The 20,496-nt window shown below is 49.9% G+C and overlaps 1 protein-coding gene across 1 annotated transcript in view; it reads right to left on the bottom strand.

Annotated features, from left to right (window-relative positions):
- KIAA1549 (KIAA1549 ortholog) overlaps positions 1 to 20,496 on the bottom strand; it is a 97,129-nt gene that overhangs the window by 61,245 nt on the left and 15,388 nt on the right. The window contains exons 6-10 of the mRNA XM_042782529.1: positions 16,587 to 16,770; positions 14,993 to 15,052; positions 13,608 to 13,756; positions 12,697 to 12,874; positions 8,393 to 8,577 (exon numbers count right to left, since the gene is read on the bottom strand). Of these exons, the coding sequence (XP_042638463.1) occupies positions 8,393 to 8,577; positions 12,697 to 12,874; positions 13,608 to 13,756; positions 14,993 to 15,052; positions 16,587 to 16,770 (756 nt within the window). The remainder of the gene's footprint in view (positions 1 to 8,392; positions 8,578 to 12,696; positions 12,875 to 13,607; positions 13,757 to 14,992; positions 15,053 to 16,586; positions 16,771 to 20,496) is intronic.

Below are 20,496 nucleotides of genomic sequence, written 5' to 3'. Positions count from 1 at the left end.
TATTAACCAGAAGTATGGAAGTTCAAACCCACCAGCCACTCCTTGGAAGGAAGGCTGGGCAATCTACGTCCGTAATGATACTGCCTCAGAAATCCAAGGTCGTTATGAGTCGTATCCGACTCATTGAGTCTGGAGTAAGCTTAGAGTTTGCTGACAAGCCCCCAGGACCCACCACATAGGTTCTAATCCCTTTTGGGTCACAGAACCTGCACAGAGCAAAGCATGTGCTGGGATCCTTACCTCTACCCCCAGGATGGAATTCTGTTTGGGAATTCTGTTATGTTAATGAGGTCACCTATGGTGGACAGTGGACAGTGTGTCCTACACTCATCACTTCTGAGTTAGAACAAAAGAACGTTGGACACAGGGACAAACTCAAACAGCAGGGAGACCGATGCCACAGAAGGCCACTGAGGAACCAGGGGATGCCGGAGCTACAGAAGCTTAAGGAGACAAGGACCTTCTCCCAGAGCCAACACAGAGAGAAAGGCTTCCTCCAGGGCCGGTGCCCCAATTCCAGACTTCTAGCTCCTGAACAGGGAGCTCTGGTGGCACAGTGCTTAAGGCATCTGACTGCTAACCAGAAGGATGGCAGTTCAAACCCACCAGCCACTTTTGGGAAGGAAGATGGGACAATCTACTTCTGTAAAGATTTGCCACTTCAGAAACCCAATGGGGGGTCACTATGGGTGAAAATTGACTCAATGGCAGTGGGTGTGATGGTTAAGTTTGTGTGTCAACTTGGCTGGGCCTGGCTGAGTGGCTAGGCAGCTGGATGTAGTTATTCCCCATGATGAGATTGGTAATTAACTCCATGGTGGAATCTACTGTGAGCAGCTGAGTAGCTCCTTTGGGAATGTGGTCTGCTTTCCATATATAAACAGCAGCTTTGGGAATGGTCTCTAGTTTAAGGCATGCTTGAACCCTGCATGTAGCCGTGTCGTTGTTCAGCAGCCTGCCATGCTCTGCCGACCCTGGGACTTTCAATGGACTTGAATTAATGGCCTGCCATGTGGTTTGGTAACATCGGGACTGTGCCTTATTACTTGTCAATCTTGGGCTTGTCAGCCTCAGCTGCCAGCAGCTGAGTGAAGAAAAGCCTCTGGCTTCAGTGGGCCGGGAGCAGGAGGCAAAGCTGAAGGCCAGGGTTGAAGGGCTTTCACCCAGCCCCTAGAGCCTGGCACTTTGAACTTGGACTTAAAGCCTCCAAATTGTAAGAATAAACTGTTGGTTCAAGCCATCTTGTTTGTGGTATTTCTGTTAGAGCAGCACTAGGGAACCAAAACAGTGGGTTTGGTTTTTTTTTTTGGTTTGGCTCCTGAACGGTGACAGAGTAGGATCATTTCTGTTCCCAAAGCCACACACTTGGGATGTTTCTGCTTCAGTGGCACCAGGAACAAAGACAGAAGCCCTCCAGGCTCTGGCCCGTCTGACCGTGGTTTGCATACAACCATGGCCCTAGGCTTCCTGAGCCCCTTGCCGCTCCCTTTGCTGGGGCCCACTGCCCGGGCTTTCTCTCCCCAGTCAGCAAGCTTCAGGCCAGACAGTCCCTCCTCTCAGAAGCTCCTAACCAATCACTACCTAGTCAACTCTGACTCATGGAGACCCCACGTGTGCTGGGTAGAACTGTGCTCCACAGGGATTTCAATGGCTGATGTCTGCAAAGGAGATCCCCAGGTCTTGTTCCAGGGTGGCTCTGGCTGGGCTTGAACCTCCAACCTTTCAGACCACTAATGGCACCAGCCAGGGACTTACCCTGCGTTAGTCTTTCAGAGTATGGTCTGTTCCTTGCTAAAGGCCCTGAAGCCAGGCAATGTGACCTGCACTTGTTCCCCAGCCCGACCCAGGCTCGGAGCTGACACTGTTGGGGACCATGGTCCAGTACCCACGGCAGCTCCGTTTGGCTACCGGCAAGTGAGGGGCTGGCCAGGCAAAAGCCAGTCTCGCCCCAGACACTGTGAGCTACCCCCTCTGAAGGGACAAGTTTCCACGGAGACAGCAGCATCCAGCCAAGGCCATCACATCCTCCAGGTGAGCTGCAGACGGATGAAGGGCCTGGCCAGAGTTTTCAGTACGGTAACTAGTAGTGCCTTTGGACGTGAGATTAACAGACAAAGAGGACGGTGAGAAGGATACTGAAAACAAACTCAAATTCACTGCCATCAAGTGGATTCCGACTCACGGTGACTCCACGTGACAGAGTACAACCGCCCCCGAGGGTTTCCTAGGCTGTAATATTTACAGAAGCAGAGAGCCTCATCTTTCTCCCGAGGAGCAGCTGGTGGCTTAGTACAGCCAACCCTTTGGCTAGCAGCCGAACACTAACCACAGCCCCACCAGGGCCTTCTATAAGGAGGGAAGGATACAGGGCTCTTCTTCTTTGTGACTGGACTTGAGAGCATGTTGCCTCAAAACATGGCAGACAATCGGACTCACTCCCCTCCAGCTGTAAGGGGACGGGTGTGGGTTTGACGTCACCTGTCATTGTTTCCAGATTCTTGTGGCCCCAGGATTTGCAGGAGGATTGTGGAAAGCGGTAGTGAGTGGCAGCGTCAGGGGGTGGAGCGAGCAGGACGGAGAAAGAGAAAACAGAAAGGCCAGCAACCAGGAGAACCCCCAAACCGCCACACATGCCGTCCAGGGGGTGGACAGCATGTCTTCAGTGACTCTGAGCACCAGGCTGGGGGGCCTCACTGCCGCCAAAGAGTCTCAGCAAAGACTTAGGGAATGACACACTTGTTGCCAGGTGCTGGCGAGTCGTCTCTGACTCGGAGCAACCCTGTGCACAGCAGAAGGAAACACTGCCCGGTCCTGTGCCAGCCTCCCGGTCCCTGCTCTACCTGAGCCCATCGCTGCAGCCACTGAGTCAATCCATCTCGTTGAGGGCCTTCCCCTTCTTCACTGACCCTCCACCTTACCAGGCATGATATCCTTCTCCAGGGAATGGTTCCTTCTGACAACATGACCAAAGTAGGTGAGACGAAGTCTGGCCATTCTCGCTTCCAAGGAACATTCCAGCTGCACTTCTTCCAGGACAGATTTGTTAGTTCTTTTAGCAGTCCATGGTACTTTCAGCATTCTTTGCCAGCACCACATCTCAAAAGCATCAACTCTTTTTTTGGTCTTCCTTTTTCATATGCAGCTCTCACATGCATACGAGGCAAGTGAAAATACCATGGTTTGTGTCAAGCACACCTTAGTCTTCAAGGAAATATCTTTGCTCTTCAGCACTTGAAAGAGGTCCTTTGCAGCAGATTTGCCCAATGCTGTATGACGTCTGATGGAAGGAAGATGGGGCAATCTACTTCCGTAGTGATCCTGCCTCAGAAACCCAAAGAGGGGTGGCTATGAGTCAGGTCCGACTCGACGGCACATAACAAAAACAACAACAACAAATGATGTCTGATATCCTGACTGCTGCTTCCATTGTTGTTGAATGTAGAGCCAAGTAATACGAAGTCTTTGACAACTTCAATCTTTTCTCCATTTATCATGATACTGCTTATTGGTCCTGTTGTGAGGATTTTTGTTTTCTTTATATTGAGGTGTAAACCATACTGCAGACTGTAGTCTTCAGTCTTCATCAGTGAGTGTTTCAAGTCATCCTCACTTTCATTGAGCAAAGTTGTGTTGTCTGCGTATCACATTTTGTTAATGAGCCTTCCTCCAATCCTGATGCCACGTTCTTCTTCATATAGTCCAGCTCCTCGTAATTCTGGCTCAGCATACAGACTGAATAAGTATGGGGAAAGGATACAACCCTGATGCACTCCCTTTTGATTTTGACCTATGCAGTATCCCCTTGTTCTGTTCAAACAACAGCCTCCTGATCTATGTACAGGTTCTTCATGAGCACAATTAAGTGTTCCAGAATCCCCATTCTTCTCAATGTTGTCCACAATTTGTTATAACCTACACAGTTGAATGCTTTTGTATAGTCAATAAAACACAAGTGAACATCTTTCTGGTATTCTTTGCTTTGAGGCAAGATCCATCTAACATTAGCAATGGTATCCCTCATTCCACGTCCTCTTCTGAATCCAGCTTGCATTTCTGGAAGTTCTCTGTCAATATACTGCTGCAACCGTTTTTGAATTATCTTCACAAGATTTTACTTGCATGTGATGTTAATGATATTGTTTGATAATTTCCACATTCTTGTGGGATCACCTTTCTTTGGAATGGGTACAAATATGGATCTCTTCCAGTCAGTTGGCCAGGTAGCTGTCTTCCAAATCTCTTGGCATAACTGAGTGAGTGCCTCCAATGGGGCATCTGTTTGTTGAAATATCTCAATGGGTAGTCCATCAATTCCTGGTACATTGTTCTTCACCAATTCCTTCAGTGCAGCTTTGACTTCTACCATTGGTTCTTGATCATATGCCACCTCCTGAAATGGATGAAGATCGACTAGTTCCTTTTGGTACAATGACTCTGTGTATTCCCTCCATCTTCTTTTGATCTTTACTGCATCATTCAATATTTTTCCCATAGAATCTTTCAATATTGCAACTCGAGGCTTAAATTTTTTCCAAATTTCTTTCAGCTTGAGAAATGCCGAGTGTGTCCTTCCCTTTTGGTTTTCTAGCTCCAGGTCTTTGCACATTTCATTATAGTAATTGGCTTGTCTGCTGGAGCTGCCCTTTGAAAACTTCTGTTCAGCTCTTTTCTCTGGTCAGTTCTTCCATTTGCTTTAGCTACTCTGTTCAAGGGTAAATTTCAGAGTCTCTTCTGACATCCATTTTGGTCTTTTCTTCCTTTCTTGTCTTATTAATGACCTCTTGCTTTCTTTATGGATGATGTTCTTGATGTCATCCCACAACTCCTCTGGCTTTTGGTCATTGGTATTTAATGCATCAAATCTATTCTTTAGATGGTCTCTAAAATCAGAAGAGACATTATCAAGGTCATGTTTTGGCTCTCATGGACTTCTTTTAATTGTCTTCAACTTCAACTTGAACATGCATATGAGCAATTGATGGTCTGTTCCACAATCAGCTCCTGCCCTTGTTTTGGCTAAAGATACTGAATTTCTCCATCGCCTCTTGCTACAGATGTAGTCAATCTGCTTCCTGTGGATTCCATCTGCTGAAGTCCACGGGTACAGCCATCACTTATGTTGTTGAAAAAAGGTATTTGCAATGAATAACTCGTTGATCTTGCAAAATTCTATCATGTGACCTCCAGTGTTATTTCTATCAATTAGCTTTCAATTAAGCAAAGACTAGGCTTTTCCTGTCTTGAAGACATGACAAGCTCCATTCAGTGTCTACTGCCAACAACACAAGAGCTAGCTTCTGAGGTAGCCCTGGGTGGCACCCTCCCGGGAGCCTCAGGACACAGTCCTTGAGCCCCTGAGGGCCCTCCTCCATGCAGACCCCTTTTCTGTAAGATGTCATCAACACCTACGCACAAATCCTGGTAGCACCTGAAGGAGAAGAGGATCCCCAGGGGCTGCGAGTGCTATGAAAAGCCTTCCATCTGGGTGCTGCAAAGAGTGTGTGCTCAGCTCCTAACCCAAAGGTCGGCAGCTCTGATCTACACAGCAGCACCAAGGAAGGAAAGCCTGGCCAGCTGCCTGTGTAAAGAAGACCACCTACAAAACTCTAAATGCCGGACACGAGGAGTCGTGACCTGCTCCATGGCACTGGGATTCTTAGGCGGAGGACAGGAACCTATTTGGGAAGGAGATATGGGAGAAGGTGCAAACTTAGGGGATACCTTGTTTTGAACCTGAAAGCTGGTGACCCATGAGCGTTCAGCGACATGACAGATACTGGGTGGGCCTCCCATGGAGTGGGGCACAAACATCTGGGAAGCAGGAAACATAAAAGGTCAAAGTACGACTCCTGAAGTGGTGTCCTTCCCCAGAACTAAAGCATCTCAAGACCCACTGTTGTTCTCACCACAATGACGTTCTCAGTGTGACTCCTTCAGTCCACCAAGTACTGCTTTCCACTGTCTCCATGACCATGTGGATAATAAAGGGATTGAGGTGACAGGCATAGTGCTATTGTGTAAAGGGCTTCTGATGGACTTGTTAACGGTATGTCTGTAACTCAGTCAAGGTTTTGCTTTGTTTTGGTAAATCCCTACAACAAGTAACACCCTCCAATAACTCCCTCCAGGATTAGACTCCATTTGCACTCAGCAGGTCCACGTTTATAACTTACACGATTTCTGACACAAAGACAATTAGACACAAGTTAATAAAAGGTTAATAGGGCCATCCTTTTTCCTTGTTCGTTTGCCTCTTGCTTGCTACTTTTTATAAACTCAGATGTTCAAAGTCAAGTGAGTCCTCTAAACTCGAGACCCATCCAGGGTTGTCACCTGCCATCAAGTCAGCCCGACGCGTGACAGCCTCACGCACGATGGACTGAAACTCCATCCCCGTGACTGGTCGCTAACGGGCCCGCTGTCATTCACGGTTGGCGCGGCTGTTTTTAGACAGTGGTTTGCCAGGCCTTTCTTCCTAGTCCTCTTTGTCTGGGCGCTCCACTGACCCCCGTCAGCATCCCAGCGACACTCCAGCCTCTGCTGACAGATGGGTGTTGGCTGCCCATGAGGTATGACATCTGTGCCATATCCCAGAGACACTCCAGCCTCCGCTGACCCTTGTGCAGTGTCCCAGAGACACCCCAGCCTCCGCTGACAGACAGGTGTTGGCTGCACATGAGGTACGTGGCCAGCACTGAACCCAGGCCCCCCACAGGGAAGGTGAGGTGTCTGCCCCCAAACCACCAGAGAGGGTGCATGTGGACAAATCCAGCAGCCTGGTCAGCACACACCAACAGACGTGCTGTGCTAAATGCCCGCAGCACGTGAGCTCGTCTCCGACCAAGCCAGAAACTGAGGAAGGACTGACATCTTTGCTCTGACACCATATGTGACAATCAAATGTCATGCACGCTGTCAAGACACACATGTGAAAAGGCAGTGCTGTTTCTATGAGAAGGAAGTTCACAGCTTTGCAGAGACTCCTGGAAAGTGAGCTGCCGAAAAATGTGCTGTCAAACCTGGTAAAGGCGATTTCACCCTCAAAGTGCAGAGGCGGTGGGGGGCGGGTTGCCAACAACCAAAACTGGAAACTGTAGCTGGCGCCTGATGGGTGCTGCTTAGTTGTTTATTACAAGAAGGACCACACACAGTGCCTGTCTACAGACACACACACGCACGCACGCACATGCACGCACACACATGCATGCACACACACGCACGCACCCACACATACACACACATGCATGCACACACACACGATTCGGAGTGCACTGAAAGATTGCAAATGAATTCTCACCGACATGTTTCAGTTAAAACAAAACGTTTAAGGCATGTATTACCATTTAATATGCCTTTGCACCTGATCAGACTTTTTTCATTATGGTCTTGATTAAGGTGGGTAAGTGGGCTTCCACTACAGTGGCCAGAAAGGAGCCGCTTCATGGGGTTAGCTACGGAAGGAACAGGCGCACGGATCTGCAAAATCCTCCTGCTGCTTGGTCTCTACAAATACCTACATGTCAAAGGGAGCAGCGGGTCCCAGGCTGGTGCCCAGTGCCGACCGAAAGGTCGGGGGTTCAAGTCCACCTAGATGCACCTTGGGATAAAGCCACTGGAAACTCTGTGGAGCACATTTCTCCTCTGACACTCTCAGGGACACTACAAGTTGGAGTCGACTTGACGGGAACTGTTTATTTTTTAACAAACAAATCAGAGTTCATACAGAGACGGGGTGAACACACCCTCCAAGTCCACACAGAGATGGGATGGACACACTCTCCAAGTTTACACAGAGACAGGGTGGACACAGTCTCCGAGTTCACACAGAGACTGGGTGGACAGATTTTCTGAGTTTACACAGAGATGAGGTGGACACACTCTCTGGGTTCACAGAGACAGGGTGTACATACTCTCCAGGCTCACACAGAAACAGAATGGACACACTCTCCAAGTTCACACAGAGATGAGATGGACACACTCTCCGAGTTCACACAGACACTACGTGGACACACTCTCCGAGTTCACACAGAGACAGAATGGACACACTCTCCGAGTTCACACAGACACTACGTGGACACACTCTCCAAGTTCACACAGAGAAAGGTTAGACACACTCTCCGAGTTCACACAGAGATGGGGTGGACACACTGTCCCAAATGACCCTTGCAAAGTAAAAGTGCAGCAGAACCCAGAACTCACGGCATGGCTAACCTTTTATGCAGTGTTCTGCTCTTGGAACAGATGTGATGCTGCAGAAGACTGGGTGTCAGTAAGCAGATACGAACGCAAAGGGATGTCATCCTTAAAGGCGAAAGATTTCCTCCACGCCCTCCGCCCTGTCCTCACCCTGTCCCGCCAGTCACACCCGTGACACTGGTGTGTCCGCTCTTACCTTCTGGCGCTGCTGGATGTTGGCCACAGTGTCAGGCTGGAAGTCCAGCTTGTCTGTGCGGCACACCTTCCAGTAGAGGATCACCACGATCACCATGACCACCAGCACCGGGATGACCACGCCCACGGTGACCCAGAGGTTGCTGGTCTGCGTCTCTGGGGACGGCCTCTTCACCCAGTCCACGGCTGCAGACAAGGAAGAAAAGACATCCAGAAGACCTTATCAAAACAGCAGTCAGCAAACATTCACCAAGCGCCACTGGGAAGGAGTACTCAGGCAACTTCCATGTGAGTCCACTCTTTACACTTTCATTTTTTAGGACGGTGGTCACTTGCACACTTACAAACATATTGCTATGAAGTCGTTGGATGGTGTTCTCATCTTTTTTCATATTGTGGTAAAATGCATATAACGAGACATTTGCGTTTTCACCCATTTTCACATGTTCGATTCAGTGACACTAATTACATTCACAATGCTGTACCACTACCACCCTCTGTTCCCAAACTCAGAACCTCGTCAGCCTCTCCCACCCACCTCTGGGTCTCCACGCACTTGTCCCTCCTCAATATCGCAGACAAGTGGGAGCACACGGTGTCTGCCTTCTTTGTCTGACTCACTTCACTCAGCTTGATGTTGACAATTCCTTCTTAACCCATTTACCAAACTGCCTTTCTGTACAAAGTCCCTGTCATCTCTACTCGGGACAACTGGTCTCTCACAATTTCCAAATCATATGACGGCCACTGTTGCCCATGCTGAACCCTCAGCCCCTCCACCTTCACAGTCCTGGATGATCACCCTTCCTTTGATTCTTCGTCCTGCTGAACTCCTTCACCAGCTGTGCCCATCTGTCACGGGGCCCAGTACCCCTACGTCCAAGGCTCCAGGCACAAAGTTCCTTAAAGCAAAATGCCCCCCATTCTTTAAGGCCCCTCTGTGACAGCTTCTCCCAGATGTATCAACGGCTCCCTCTTCTAACTCCTTGCGTGCTGTCTTTGCCTTGCCAATGGCACCCCGTTCTTTTAAAATGCATTTTCTTACATAAATTTACCATCTCAACAAGCCCTGTACCCTTCTTCATGAGAACAGTCACGACCCTGAGTCCTGTCTCGTCAAGATCATCTGAATCTCCGTGGGCAGGGATGGTTGTACACTCATCTCCTAGGAGGGAACCACCTGCGAGGGAGTCGTGTGCTCAAAGGGGAAACCATGGCTGGTTTAAGTTCAGGTTTGGGCCCCTGAGACGTGACGAGGGGGTGCCGGTGCACTGGAGCAAACGCACCAGGAGAGGCACACGTGACGGGGAAATGCTCAGAGTGGTGTCCTGTTGGTGCTGCCAAGTGGGCTCCACTCCTGGAGACCCCGTGTGTGCAGAGTAGAACTGCTGCAGAGGGTTTCCAGAAGGAGCCCTGGAGGCACAGGGGTTAAGCTCCTGACCGAAAGGCAGAGGGCCGTACCCACCGCCGACTTGGGGAGACGAGACCTGTGATGGGCCCTGGGGAGGACCACAGCCTGGGAAACCGTGGGGCAGCTCTGCTCGGACCCACGGGGACGCTGGAGTCAGAAGTGACCCGATGACACACGACAGCAGCGCAGGGCGCTAAAGGCTGTGGCCCTTCCGAGGCAGGCCACCAGGCCTGTCTCCCGAGGTGCCTGAGGGGGTTGGAACCGCCAACCTTTCAATCAGCAGTTTAAGCATTGGTGCCACCCAGAGGCTCCCAGAAGAGGCCCTGACCCAGTGCCCAGAGGCTGCTCCTAGACTGGTCTGGTCTCAGCCGAGCTTCCTACCTCGACACCCCTGGACCCCTGGGCTGCTGTTCCTGGGGTTGTCACCTGATCCCAGGACGGGGGAGGGCGGGAGCAAAAGCAGATGGAAGTAAAATGAGGAGGCGACCACATCCCCGTGCAGTCAGTCTTTGTATTTTTAACTGTAGTAAAATACCATAATAAAACACTCACCACTTGAAGTATTTTGAAGTGGATGATTCAGTAGATTACACCGTCACGTGCAATCCATCTTTTTACTGAACAAGGCCAAGTGCGTAACATTTTAGTGCTCAGCTGCTAACAGAAGGTTGGTGACATGAACCCACTCGGTGGCTCCGTGGGAGCAAAGACCCAGCAATCTGCCCCCCTACAGATTACAGCCAAGAAAACCCTGTGGGGCAGTTGTGCTAGGAGTCAAAAGTGACTGACGGCACCCAAACAATGAAGTGCTTGACTCATGTGGGTACCTCTCCTCTCCTCCGAGATGTCACCTCTGTGGAAATGTCAACAGGGGCTCTCGTTACCTCTTCTCACTGCTGTGGAACTGTTAGATGCGTCACAGCGCAGATACATGAACACACACCATCAAGGGTCTCTGCTTAAAGTCCCGTCATTCATCCAGACTTGGAAGAAGGAGGCAGCCATCCACTTCTCACAGAACTGGCCAGTGAAAACCTTACGAGCAGCTATGAAACACTGGGCGACATCATGCTGGACGATGAGCCCCTCGGGTCTGAAGGCACTGAAAACCCTCCTCAGAGTCCGGTACAGGAGGGATCGTGAGGCTGGCCCAGGACCGGGCAGCGTCTCAGTCTATTGTGCATAAGGTCGCCATGAGTCACGTAACAACAACAACAACAACCCCAGTCATCCACATATCAGACAAGTGTGGCCACCAGCCCTCATCCCAGTTGGTTTCAAGGGACAGGTAAAGGCTTCACAAGGAGCCTTCCACAACCAACGGTAACTCCTCACTGACATTTCTGAAAACTGCCTTTGTCGCCTACGTGCTGTGTGTGCAGTTTCCTCAACGTTTCAGATGCTGAGTTCCCTCCAAACCCTGACTTCTCTCACCCACGGGGACCAGGTGTCACTGTGCTCTGTACCAGGGCAGCTCCCCGAATCGCTGAGAAGAACACACTTCCAGTGCAGTGGCAGTCTGACCCAACCGATGGATCCTGATCAAAAGCAGGAAAACCAGGAACCAGAACGTCACACAGGTGTGGAAACTAGACTCACAGGACCCACGCAGACTGGGGGAGACCCTGAATCTAATGCCCACAGTAAGCTTTAAACCAAAACCCAAACTATGCCGTGAAGCTAAACAAGTTTAGCCCCGTCACACAGAACGTTCCCCTTGAGCAGCGAGCTCTCACAAAGAACCATCTACAGTAGCGTAAACTGACAAAGCACAGCCAAGAACGTTCAGGGGCAGAGAGCCTGAATCCCGGAGAGGAAGCAATACAGGGAGAGACCGTGTTGGGAAGGAGGTAACTAACATCACCGAAGTGTTCGTGTCAAATTGGGAACGGCTATAGGTTTGCTGTGTGAACTGCCACAAAAAATAAGTATTTTTTTGTTTAAAAATAGCAGCCTGACTCGTAAAGGCATATTTACAGAACCACCCTCTTCTCTGCCTCTCCCATTTCTTAATTCTGAACACCCCAAATCTGTGAGTCAGAGAAGAAGGCGCCGTAAGGAAACGCTGGACGCAGGACTGAGGTCAAGTACCTTCCAATGACAATAAAGAAATATCAGACACCTCTTTGTAAATGGTGGAGCGGTGGGAGGACAGGGTTGGAGAGAGAGGATGGAAAGGCTGCCACCAAGGGCTTTTTGTGTTCAAAGACCTTGGAGGGGCCAGTAAACCCAGAGGGCGCCGCCCTGTTTCCTGCTTGACTCACTGTCCACCGACGTTCAAAACAGGACACACAAGATTTTGGAATAAATACAGAGCAAACAAATATTAAACACAGAAGTAGAACAGGAGTAAGGGAAAAAGACCAAAGTTACTTAAAAAGAAAACAGTGGCTGGTGAGTCAGCCCTGTCAGTCACTCCTGGTGATGAGCCCGTGGGTCAGAGTGGAACTGGGCTCCATGGGGTTTTCAACGGCTGGTTTTTGGAAACCAATCACCAGGCCTTTCTTCTGAGGGGCCCCAGCGTGGACTTGAGTCTACAGCCTTCTGATTAGCAGTCAAGCACGTTCATTTTCACTCCCCAGGTATTCTAAACAGAAACAGAGGGTAGGGCTGGTTTCACAGCTCCCCCCAGGGACCGCCATCTAGAACTCCAACACTGCTGTTGTGTGAACACAAAATGCCAGCTGGAAAGACAGCAGTGAAGACCACAGCAACAAGCAACTGAAATCCACAATAAAGACGGTCTGGGCGTTTGATTTCATAGGTCGAAGATCTTAAATCTCCTAAGCGCACATCAAGATACTCTAAATTGAGAGCTCCCGGTCAGAAAAGGGTGGCCGCTGACCCCGCCACAGCGCGGAAGACTGCACAGAGGCCGGGCCTGGTGGACTTACGCTGGGCAATGGCGCCCTGGATCCGATAACCCAGGATGATGGCGGCTCTCTGGACGTCCATCCTGTTGATCAGGTCTGAGGACTTGGCCGCACTGAGTCTCTCTCCGTCTCGATCCTCCACAAAGTAGATTAGCTGCACGGGGTGGTCGTCTCCCTCCAGCCTGGACACGTTCACCACCTGGAAGACAGAAGACGGACCTGGGGCCCTGACTCCCCACTCCTCAAGTCAGGACGGCACCCTGGTTTCCACCTCTGAAGCGCCCCAGCTCTAGGGATCCCTGACCCCTCTCTCTCCAATCAGCGTTGCTAAAGGAAACAGTCAAAAATAGTATCATTCATGTTGAGATGGAAATCAAGAACAGCCCGACCCTCTCTGAGTGTCTGCATTGTAAAAGTAGGTCACTTTTCAATTCAAACTCATCTTGATTTTGTCCCCTTCCTGCCAGCTTCTCACAGTGAGGATCTGGGGCAGGAGGAGACAGACACCCGGTGGAATGGGAGGAGGAGGAGGCCGGCCGGGACACAGGAAGGAACCGGCTCTCCCTGGATCCTTAGGCCCCTTCCAGCTCAGTGGTCTATGTCTACGATGTGACCAGGAATCCTCAGCATTCCAGAGAGCAGAATGCATGTCTGGTCACTAAAAAACACTGTTCTTAAGAAAGATTAAGGTCATCTGATAGTGCGGCAACTCAGTAAGGACTCTACGTCTGTGCCCCAGGTCTGCTGCATGCCCACCGCTCACTAAGGACTCGGTAAACACCTGCCTGGACTCTCGCTGAACTAAAGTTGCCACACCGGTAGCTCCCTAAGAGAGCAGCCCTCCAACTGGACTCTCTCCAGCGCCCCCTAGTCGCGGGCCGTGCAGCCGGGTCTCAGGCGTGCTCTCTGCCCCTGCCCCCTCCCTGGCGCACCTGCACCACACTGCTCCCCACGGCCACGGTGGCCCGTCTCCACATCCGCCTCCTCGAGAGAACCTCGCCGAGCAGCTGGGCCAGCTTGCGTTCCATCTCCGCTTGGAAGACTTCATTCTGCAGCTGCCTCTCGAAGACACCCAGGAGGACTGCGTTTAGAGCAGAGGACACACGGACCGCACAGCAAGTTAGCCAGCGGTGGAGAAGAGGCGCGTGAACATGCATGAGTGTGTGTGTGCACATGTGTGTGTGTGCGTGTGTATACATGCACATGTGTGTACATGTGGGGCATTACACATGTGTGCATGTGTGAGGGCACATGTGCATGTACGGATGTGCACGTGCGTGTGTGGGAACATGTGTGTGTACATGTGGAAGTGTGTGTGTGTGCATGGATGGGAACGTGTGCACGTATGTGTGTAAATGTGAATGGGTGTGTGTGCATGTGGAAGAGAGCTCCATCGAGCATCACTCCACAACGCTGACGCCCAGCCAGGAGACATCCGAAAGGGACCAGCCTGCGGGAGAGCCCAGAAGGCACTGCCCGGGTCTCATCTGCACCTCCAGCTCCGAGCCTTACCCGCTGGCGGCCAGAGACCCAGAACCGCAGAAGCTTTGCGGCGGGACTTCCTACCCAAGCTCGGTTACTTCGTCTGCACTTCTCTCAAGACTCGGGCAGGAGTGCGAGTTCACACCTCATCTTGACCGCAGACTTGGACTAATAACAAACCAGAGGAAAGAGGCCCTGTCTCCGGTATTGGTACAATGACTGCTAGGAAAAGTACCCAGAAGTGAGGCCAACACACTTGCAGGAACTTGACGGGGACGTTGTACGTTAAGCATGAACTTAACTGTGAGCTGTGTCCATCACTGTCCCATGAGCACGGCCCCCACACCACTGCTGCTCTGTGTACCCACTGGGCCACCGGGAACAGTGCAATAGTCTCATCCATTTTTATTTCAGTCTAGAAAACCTTCCTCTGAAATGCCACTACTCGGAACATCCCAGCTGGGCCTCCTGGGAAAAGGCTCCTTTGCTCGCCGAGTGCTTCACTGGTCCTTCTAAAACCAAACCAACAGCAATTTGAGGAAAAAAAAAGGTCCTCGCTTCTGAACTTGAGACTATTCTGGGTCAGGAGATGGCAGGCTGCCGCCAGCCTCTGCCCTGCTCTTGGTGTTGGCATCTGAAACGAAAGCCAGTCTTTTCGTGTCATAGCCCAGCGGGACAGGTCCCCACAGCCAGCCTTCCACCCCTTCCTGCCGTTCTTTGCCAAGAATCCCAGGTACATGTTGCCCTGAATTTAGAAACAGGAAGGGCATCGGCTCAATCCCCTGCTCAGACTCCGTTACCCATAGTTCCCCAAACATGCTGTGAGTTCACGTACCTGTTCTGACCCAGGAAGACTCCAGCAGCTGAGACAAGTTGAGCTGGGGGTACTGGAAGGCTGCAGGAGAGGGGCGGGGAAGGAGGAGAGTCCGTAAAAAGGACGTTTGCAACGGTCAGAAGGGAGCTGTTCCAGGTAAGCGGTAACATTGCCTCTCCATCAACAGGGAAGCACAAAATGCCGGACAGACATGAGGACATGGGCAATGAGCAGTTTCTGAGCCCACAAGTCTCGAGGAGAAAGAGGCAAGAGAAGAAAGGCCTACTCACACCACCTCCCAGACACGCGGCTTCTCACCGCCATCAGCCATCATTCCCCCTCCAGTGTCATTTTCTAACGTCCTTGTTTCAGAGCAGTGAGTCACTGTGTTCTGAGGACGCTCAGTCTCCTGTGCTGACTCAGGGTCTGTTTGTCCTGCTGGGCGGGGAGACTCCCGGTCTACACCTGCTGTCCCAGCCCCCCCCCGTTGCTATTGCTGTTGTTAGTATGTTAGCTGTGCGTGTTCTGTACATCGCTAAAAGCAGCTTTTTGTAAACCACACTCTTATCCCTGTTTATTTTTGCATGTTACAGCTCACTTCTGTATGTTTTGATAGCCTTCTCGTTTGTTACGAGTTATTCTCTCTAACTGAATTATCAGCACATGGTAAGAATCATTGGGCCATCTGGCGGTTCCATCCTGATGAAGACTCTGAGGCATTTGGACCGCCTTCAGCTTGTTCTTTTTAACAGTTTACTCAGATGTAATCCACGTGCCACAAAACTCACCTAAAACGTACCCTTCCGTGGTTTTTAGTACATGCACAAAGTTGTGCAACCATCACCACGATCAATTCTAGAACATTGGTTTGCACACACCCACACAACACAGCCCATTAGCAGTCACTGTCTGTGTCCCCCAGTCCCACTCCCAGCCCCCGCCAACCATGAATGTACTTCCTGTGCCAACAGATTTGCCTAGAAATGTTGTAATAAATGTCTTTGTGACTCCAGCCTCTTTCTCTCAATATCGTGTTCTCAGTGTTAGTCCACGTTGTAGTACATCCCTCTACTGCCTTCCTTTTTATGACCAAATCACTGGAACCCACTATTTCTTCAGTGAATGGCCAGCCCCCACCCCTACCACCTCCCTGCCACTTGCTCTATGAATTTCACGGCTGTAGCGGGAAGCCAAGACTTGTGTGTTTTTATTGTCTGTTTGCTTTACTTTCAAATTTGCCACACTCTTGCTGGCATGCGATTTTATAGGTTCTGACGAACACGGAGTTGTGTCACTCCCACACAGTCATGAGACAGAACAGTTTCGTCACGTCCCAAAAGCTCCCTTCTGCTGCCCTCCTGCAGCCAAACACCCCTCCCACCCTTGATCCCCGGCAATCGCAGATCAGTTCTCCATTGCTGCAGGTTCATCTTTTCTAAAACCAGTGAAGGGTTTTGTTGTTGCTGTTTCTGGCACACTTTAAGGGTGCTTGTTCTGTTGTACATTGGGTCACTATGAGTTGGAGCTGACTCGACGGCACCTCACAACAAGAGTGCCCCTAGAAAAGCCGGGGGTGGACCGTGGCCGGCCACACGGAGGGCCGTGCGGTACTCACGCTCGGCGATCTGCAGCACGGGGTAGCCCAGGTAGAAGCTGAACTCCACCACGCTCAAGTTCCGGAGCAGCTCACTGACTTCCGAGCCGTTGAGAAACCCCTGCGAGTTCCTGACGGTAAAGACGATATTCACAGGGCCCCGCCGGGGGGCCGTCCTCGAAGGCCCCACAGTGACATTCAGGATCTGAAAGACGACAGTCAGCCTCAGCGTGGAAAAGGAATTAAACCGTTCTGCTAAAAGCCCGCCTGTTATTTCTCCCTCACAGTTTCTCTACCATTGATTTGTTTTCAAAGAAGTCAAGCTTAAAAGGACGAGTAACTAGCTCTGTTCCTTGGTTCCCTTTTCCACCATTTTAAATTGATCAACAAGGTTTTTCTTTTTCTTTTTTAATTGTGATTTGGGTGAAGATTTACAGAGCAAATTCACTTTCCATACAGCAGTTTACATACACTTTGTCTCATAACATTGACTATAATTTCCCACAATGCAACAGCTCCCCTCCCACTTCCTCCCCATACTTACCTCTTCCCAGTGTCCATCCCTCCATACATTCCTGCCCCATGAGCTGTCTCCCTGCGCATAAGCAGCCCTTCTTTCTCCCATGATTGTTCTCTCCAAGGAGTGTATCTACCTCAGGTAACTGTTCAACTCCTATGCCTGTCTTTTGTTTGGCTGCAAGCCACAGGTGTGGGTTCAATTCCAGACCTGAAGGGCAGCTAGAGGCCATAGTCTCAGTGGTTCCACCAGACTCTATCGGACCAGCAAACCTGGTCCCCGCCCCCCCCGTTTTTTTAATTCTCCAAATGATTTTGAGTTTTGTTCCACATTGTTCTCCCTCTCTATCAAGGATCTCCTAGATAGAGCCCCTTCCATGTGGATGACAGTGGTAGCCGGGCACCATCTAGTTCTTCAGGTCTCATAGTCATATAGGCTGCAGATCGGATGGTATACCAGTGGCTAGGACTAATTGTTTCCATGAATTTTGGTTTTCTTCATTCTTCGTTGCTCTAGACAAGGAGAGACCCATCGTTGCTTCTAGATGGCAGCTTTTAAGATCCCAGTTGCTACTCACCAAAGTAGGAGGTGGAACAGTGTTTTATATAGTATGTTATGCCAATTGAGCTTGATGTCCCCTGCAACTATGGTCCCAAGCCCACAGGTTCAACTACTCGGTCCCTCTAGGTACCTGGCTGTGACCAAGCAGTGACTACAACCTTGCCCCTTGTCAGCTCTACTACATACCTGGGAATTCTGATCATTCACGTAAACTTATAGGACCATTGTCTGCCAACCCTATACATGGTCTTGGATACGCTCCCCATTTCAGACATACCTAATAGTTCAGCCTAACCTCCCATCTATCCACCCATATATCAATGTTTGCCTTCACTGACAACGCGGTACTGTATGTGCAAAAGGGTTCATCTTTGTTGTCTGTACCTCTCTATGTCTTTCCCTTCCTCAATGCCACCATGTTGGTCACTCCCATTTGGTATATTGCCCTTCTCTTCACGCAAATCAATGACTGACAACGTTTTTCACGTTAAGGGATGAATTAAACACATACAGTCCCCCCCACCCACCCCGTCTCTCTTCCACAGAAATAACTTAGTGTTATTTCTGGACCAAAGTGAATAAATCAATAGCAGTAAGAATGAACTGAAACCAGGGATAAGGTATTTGCCTGCTCACCAGAAGGCTGGCGGTTCAAACCCACCAGCCGCTCCTCAGAAGGAAGACTGGACAATCTACTTCCGTAGTGATATTGCCTTGGAAACCCAAGGAAGGGCTGCTATGAGTTGGATCCAACTCCATGGCTGTGAGTTTGGTTTTTGGAAAGGAACCAAAACCCAAAACATACACTGGCTAAGACTGTAGCAGACTGGAAGCCGTGGTTCCAAGGCGGCCCCAGAGAGTCTCTGTGGCAGAAATCAGTAGGAACTAAGACAAAAGTGAGCTCCAGCTCCGTAATCCCTAAAAGTAACTACAGGAGTGTCTGCCAAAGAGCTGGGTCAACTGCCACCCAGCCTTCCTTTCTAACTGCCACACCCAGGCCAACACAGAGGTGCTAGCAGCCACCACAGCTCCAGCCAGGGTAACTCAGAGAACTACTCCCTGAGGAAGATGAGCTCCTTCCTGAGAGGGACCTACTGTGATTCTGGTCCCTAACCATGAAGCTGGGCAGAGTAAGAGAAATTCTAGTGCTCACAAGAGACAAAGAAGGGAAAAAAAAAAAAAAAAGACTGAACATCTTAGCCTAGATAAATATACTACACATTCCGTCTATAGAGTCAAAATCTTGACATTGGTTTGAGGGAGGTCCCAGTCTGCCTGTTGAACTGAGAAGCCTGCCACCCACATATTCTGCCCACATACTCAGTGCCCCAATCAGTTTTCCCAACACGAGAGAGAGCTGGTGTAGACACAGATCCTCACAGCTGAAGGGACACATGCCAGACAAGCTAACATCCATGCAACCTGGCTCATAACTGCAGTCAACCAATCAGCTGTCTCCAGACATCTACAGAAAACCAACAGCACAAAAGAAAATGACCAAGACCAACACCCAGAACAATGAGGACTGAGAAAACAAAGACCACTTAGGGAATGGAAGACGGCTTCTCTAACACTCCAGTTAGTGTCTTCAGAGCCTCTCGAGATAGCACTGCATCTATGAGATAACGAAAACGGAGGAAAGAGCACTTAAAACACACAAATGACTGCTACACCAAATTAGTAAGAGGCACCAAATAACATCACAGACACAGCTGAAGACTCCTGGCTTCGAGAACCAAGTTTAGCAAATATGTGAAATAGAAAATGGAAATAGATAGATGGAAAATATGAGAAAAAATAAGAAACATGGAAGATGAACAAATCCAGAAGTGCCAAAGTCAACCTAGCAGGAGTTCCAGAGGGAGCCCTGGTGGCGTAGTGCCTAAGGCACTTGACTGCTAACCAGAAGGCTGGCAGTTCAAACCCACCAGCCACTCCTTGAAAGGAAGGTTGGGCAATCTACTTCCGTAGTGATACTGCCTTGGAAACCCAAAGAGGGGTCGCTATGAGTTGGGTCTGACTCAGCGGCACCTAACAACAACAACAACAACAGGAGTTCCAGAAGAGAAAGACAGAAAATAAAGAGAAGAAAATCAAAAACATACAAAAACAACAGAAGTTTCCATATGATACTATACATAAGGTCTGTCCTTTGATCAATAGCTGTAGGCTCGTTTTTAGAGTGAGGTGCTAGGTTCCAGAATATTCCACTCTAGGAACACACCATCATGTATTTAGACAGTTCCTGTTGAATATTTAGGTTCATCCTCTTCCTTTTCAGAACATTCTTGACTTCCTGCATGTGGTCATCACTCTTCAGCTCACTATATCCAACTGCCTGGTTATCCAGCTACTTAGCAGTCCTCAAACACTAGTGGCCCATTCATGCCATGTGAACTTCTGCTGTGGTAAGGGACCAACTCAGACCCATATGAACAGAATTCCCTTCACCAGAGAACAAGTAAGAGCTAAGGGTCTTTTTTTTGGAGACAAGTGTATCAGAGCAGAACTGTGTTCCATAGTGTTTTATTATTTTATTTTATTTTTAGAGCTAAGTATGTTTTAAGGAGCCCTGGTAGCACAGCAGTTAAAGTGCTCAGCTGCTAACCAAAAATGCAGCACAATGAGCCACTCTGAGGGAGAAAGATGAGGCAGTCAGCTTCCGAGAAGACCAACAGCCTTGGAAACCCTGTGGTGCAGTTCCACTCTGTCCTCTAGGGGCACTGTGGGTCGGAATGAATTCCACCAGTGGGTTTGGTTTGGGCTTTGCTTCTGTGAAGATTGACAGCCTTGGAGACCCTGTGGGCAGTTCCACTCTGTCCTCTAGGGGCGCTGTGGGTCAGAATGGACTCC

The sequence above is a fragment of the Orycteropus afer genome, unplaced genomic scaffold, assembly GCF_000298275.1.
Source record: "Orycteropus afer afer isolate SDZICR_OR568_19922 unplaced genomic scaffold, OryAfe1.0 scaffold00358, whole genome shotgun sequence".
In the NCBI taxonomy this organism is placed as follows: domain Eukaryota; kingdom Metazoa; phylum Chordata; class Mammalia; order Tubulidentata; family Orycteropodidae; genus Orycteropus; species Orycteropus afer.
This window is presented reverse-complemented; position numbering and strand designations above follow the sequence as displayed.